Raw genomic sequence first — 3,319 nt, 5'->3', positions numbered from 1 at the left:
AGCGGGATCAGCAAAATCTGCGAGATTGCCAGATCCAACTTACCAACTGCGCCCAGACACCGACTAACGGAGGGGGTCCCCCGATGATCCGTGTTCTGCTGAACTTTCCTCACCTTGTGTACCCGTCGGTAGGGCGGGATCTTGCTCTCTCGGTAACTTCCGAAGAGTTCAAGTGGTGAAGCTTGAGTGTCTTGGCGAGACGTGGGGATGGGGTGGAGCAGCAGTGGAAAATCTTCACTCTGCGTCCGTGGATGGTTCCGTATCCTAAGCGAATATTCGAGCTTATGGATCCGGGGCCTAGATCGTGGATCTGGCCGTAGGGTTGCCTTGCGGGTGTGTTCCCTTGCCTTTGTGTTGTCCTTTAAGTCGTACTTGCCGCCTCCTGTGACGGGATCTTGAGAGTTGAGAGCCCCTAGGGTGTAACCGACCAAGTAGTAAATTCGGTTAACCTGTCGGATCTGCACAAGTAAAGGAAAAGCTCACTAGGTTGTAGGATCTGGCCAATGTATTATCCAGTTATCACTACCAACACTAGATTCGCAATTCCCAACCTTCTCGGAGCTCGTACGGCCAATGTAGTTCCGGTTCTTGAGGGCGGGAAGGCACTTGCGTGATACTGTGCAAATTGAGGACTGTATTGATATTTAAGCCTATACCTGCCTGGATTTCTACCTTCTATGTCTTTCATCTGCTAAATCCCTTACCAGGCTCGGCTGCATGTCTCTTCTTCCCTTGACCCATCATCCCAGCTGTATTATCTTCAGATCCACCGGATCCATGACGTAATCATCATGGTCACCCTATTATGGGTACACTCATCCGGATCCAGGTCGCTTGGATCCACTTCACTGTAAGTTTGCACTCGTCGTGGATCTGAGCTCTCCAATCATCCAACATCATCTCGCAACCGTCTGTGATCTCCATTGTCCCACGAAAGTTCGAGATCCACTGTATCCATCATCCCTATACCCTGGATCCAGGTCCCTCCAGGCGGGATCCTCCCTCCTTGGATCCGAACTCGGAAGTATGGGATCCGGGGTACCTCGCGGTGGATCTTGACTCTTCATTAGCCGTGGCTACTAGATCCACCTTCAGAGGGCACCGACCATCCTTCCTTCATAGGATCCACACTCGATCCACTCTTGTATAGTATATCCGAGTAGTACTTTTCGTTTTTTCATTTTTTTGATAGGACGCCAGCGAAGTCGTTCCCTTTTCTGGCAACGAAGTACGTCACACAATCATCAGATGAAGACGTTGATTGGCCAAGAGCCCGCTTCAACGCGTTAAACCAAATGCAGCGCAAGACTCCCAGCCTCTCATTGACTTTCCTTGCTACCTTCACCCTTCATGTGATTTCCCAACCATCTTCATGCATTTACACCCACACTCGGTCCTGTATGTATCTCCCTGCCTACCCATGAATGCTGTTCCCTAAATGGTCTGGGACTGTGGCTCTGTCGGCGTACACGGCGCGGAACCTTCCGGACTACCGGGGCTCATAGGCACAGGTGGAGGACTGCCAGGACTACCCACGCTCTGTGGACTCCTCGGGGATGCCGAAGCAGCCGAGCTCGAAGCTGGAGGAGTATCTGATCCATTAGCCTTGGACGGAGACGTCTTCGAAGACGTCATCGAGTTCTGCTTCGAGCCAGGAGACAACGGCACACCGTCTCCATCGCCAGGCTCCTCAATGTAGTCCTCCTCAACGAACTCTTCGTCTTCATGGATGGTTCCTTGCTTGAAGTCGCCCGTCTCTTCATCAAAATCCATGTCAGCCATCTCTGGTTTCCAGTCTCCCAGTCCTTGGTACGAGAAGCGGTCAAAGTGCTTCTGTTCAGACGGGGACGACGGCAGCGACACGGGCGAGTCCGGCATGATCTCTTCACGTGCCTCACGCATCTTAGCAATAGCGCGAGATAGGTGACTCTCATCAGTCACGTCCTCCATGCGATGCGGAGGACGTGGGACTTCCATCTCCATCTGCAGTAGTTTATCCCAGTCAATTTCTGCAAAAAACGGATGCTGTTTGATCTCCTCAACGCCGTCAGGTCCACAGCCAAGACGGTTCTCCGGGTCTTTCGTCAGCAGCTTCATAATCAGATCCTGAGCTTCCGGAGTAAAACGATCACTGAACTCCGGCTCCTCCTTCAAAATCTTGTCAAACAGAATAGTTGGCACATTGTGACGAAACGGCGAGTCGCCCTGAATCATCTCGTACGCCAAAATACCCAGCGCCCACCAGTCCACAGCCTTGCCGTAGCCTTCCTTCATAATCAACTCGGGCGCCAAGTACTCGCACGTGCCCACAAACGAACTCGTCCTTTCATTGTCATCCATCTCCTCCTTCGACAGACCAAAGTCCGTACACGCCACATTGCCGTCCGCAGTAATTACAATGTTCTCCAGCTTCAAATCGCGGTACAGAATGTTCGACGCGTGCAGATGCGCGATAGCGAGCAGGATCTCGGCCAGATAAAACCGAGCGCGCTTGATACTGAAGCGACCACGACGTCGCAGCACCTGACGAAGAGAGCCACCGCTGTAGTACTCCATGACCATGTATAGTTTGTCCTGGTTCTGGAAGGCGTACTTCAGCTGGACGATGTACGGGTGGTCAGCCTCTTGTAGGATACGGCGCTCTGCCATCGTCTGCGTGACCAGGTCCTTGTTCATCACCCACTCCTTCTTCAGAACCTTCATAGCGTACAAGTGGCCAGCGTCTGCGCCGTCCTTCTTCTGCACCAATAGAATCTTCTCTAACCGGGGCACCACGAAGCGAGAACCGTAAAAAGCCTCCAGGTCGTTCACAGACACTTGGCCGGGGCTGGGCTGAATCTCTCGTAAAAAACTCTCTCTTCTCACCGCTAAGGGAACAGCCAGTGGTTCTCGCACACAGTGATCCGTGAAAGCCGCGCGCGACACGCTTAAAACAGAGACGCCACCTGGTCTCTCGCTGACGTGTGTTTTTCTAACGCTCCAAAACTCTCCGCCACATGGGATTCTGAAAGGTAAGCACATGCCGGCGCCAACACGCATGTTGAATGGGCCTTGCACAGTAACAGGCTTTTCCATACCGCTATTTACGTTTTTCACGCGGAAACCTGACCATCTCGCCTTAAAGCTTGCGTATACTGAGGACACGACAGTCTGGAGCAAGTCCACGTCCGAATTCGCGCGACCCGCTGACAGTACCACACAGCCCAATGGCATTTCTCGTGACTTCATGCGCTTTAACGCTTTTAAGCCCTCCGGTGATGACAGGTAGGCCAGACACCACTGCGCAATCATCTTCCGTAATGTATACGAGTCATCTGGA

The 3,319-nt window shown here is 52.5% G+C and overlaps 1 protein-coding gene across 1 annotated transcript; it reads right to left on the bottom strand.

The window, feature by feature from the left end:
• Nucleotides 1–1,341: 1,341 nt before the first annotated feature.
• Nucleotides 1,342–3,291, bottom strand: PITG_22264 (ribosomal protein S6 kinase alpha-5, putative; the record flags this gene model as incomplete). The annotated part of the gene is made up of 2 exons (XM_002909859.1): nucleotides 1,342–2,757; nucleotides 3,064–3,291. 2 exons carry the CDS (start codon nucleotides 3,289–3,291, stop codon nucleotides 1,435–1,437), a joined length of 1,551 nt encoding a protein of 516 aa, XP_002909905.1.
• Between the last annotated feature and the right edge of the window lie 28 nt (nucleotides 3,292–3,319).

The sequence above is a fragment of the Phytophthora infestans genome, genomic scaffold, assembly GCF_000142945.1.
Source record: "Phytophthora infestans T30-4 supercont1.2052 genomic scaffold, whole genome shotgun sequence".
Taxonomy (NCBI): domain Eukaryota; phylum Oomycota; class Peronosporomycetes; order Peronosporales; family Peronosporaceae; genus Phytophthora; species Phytophthora infestans.
This window is presented reverse-complemented; position numbering and strand designations above follow the sequence as displayed.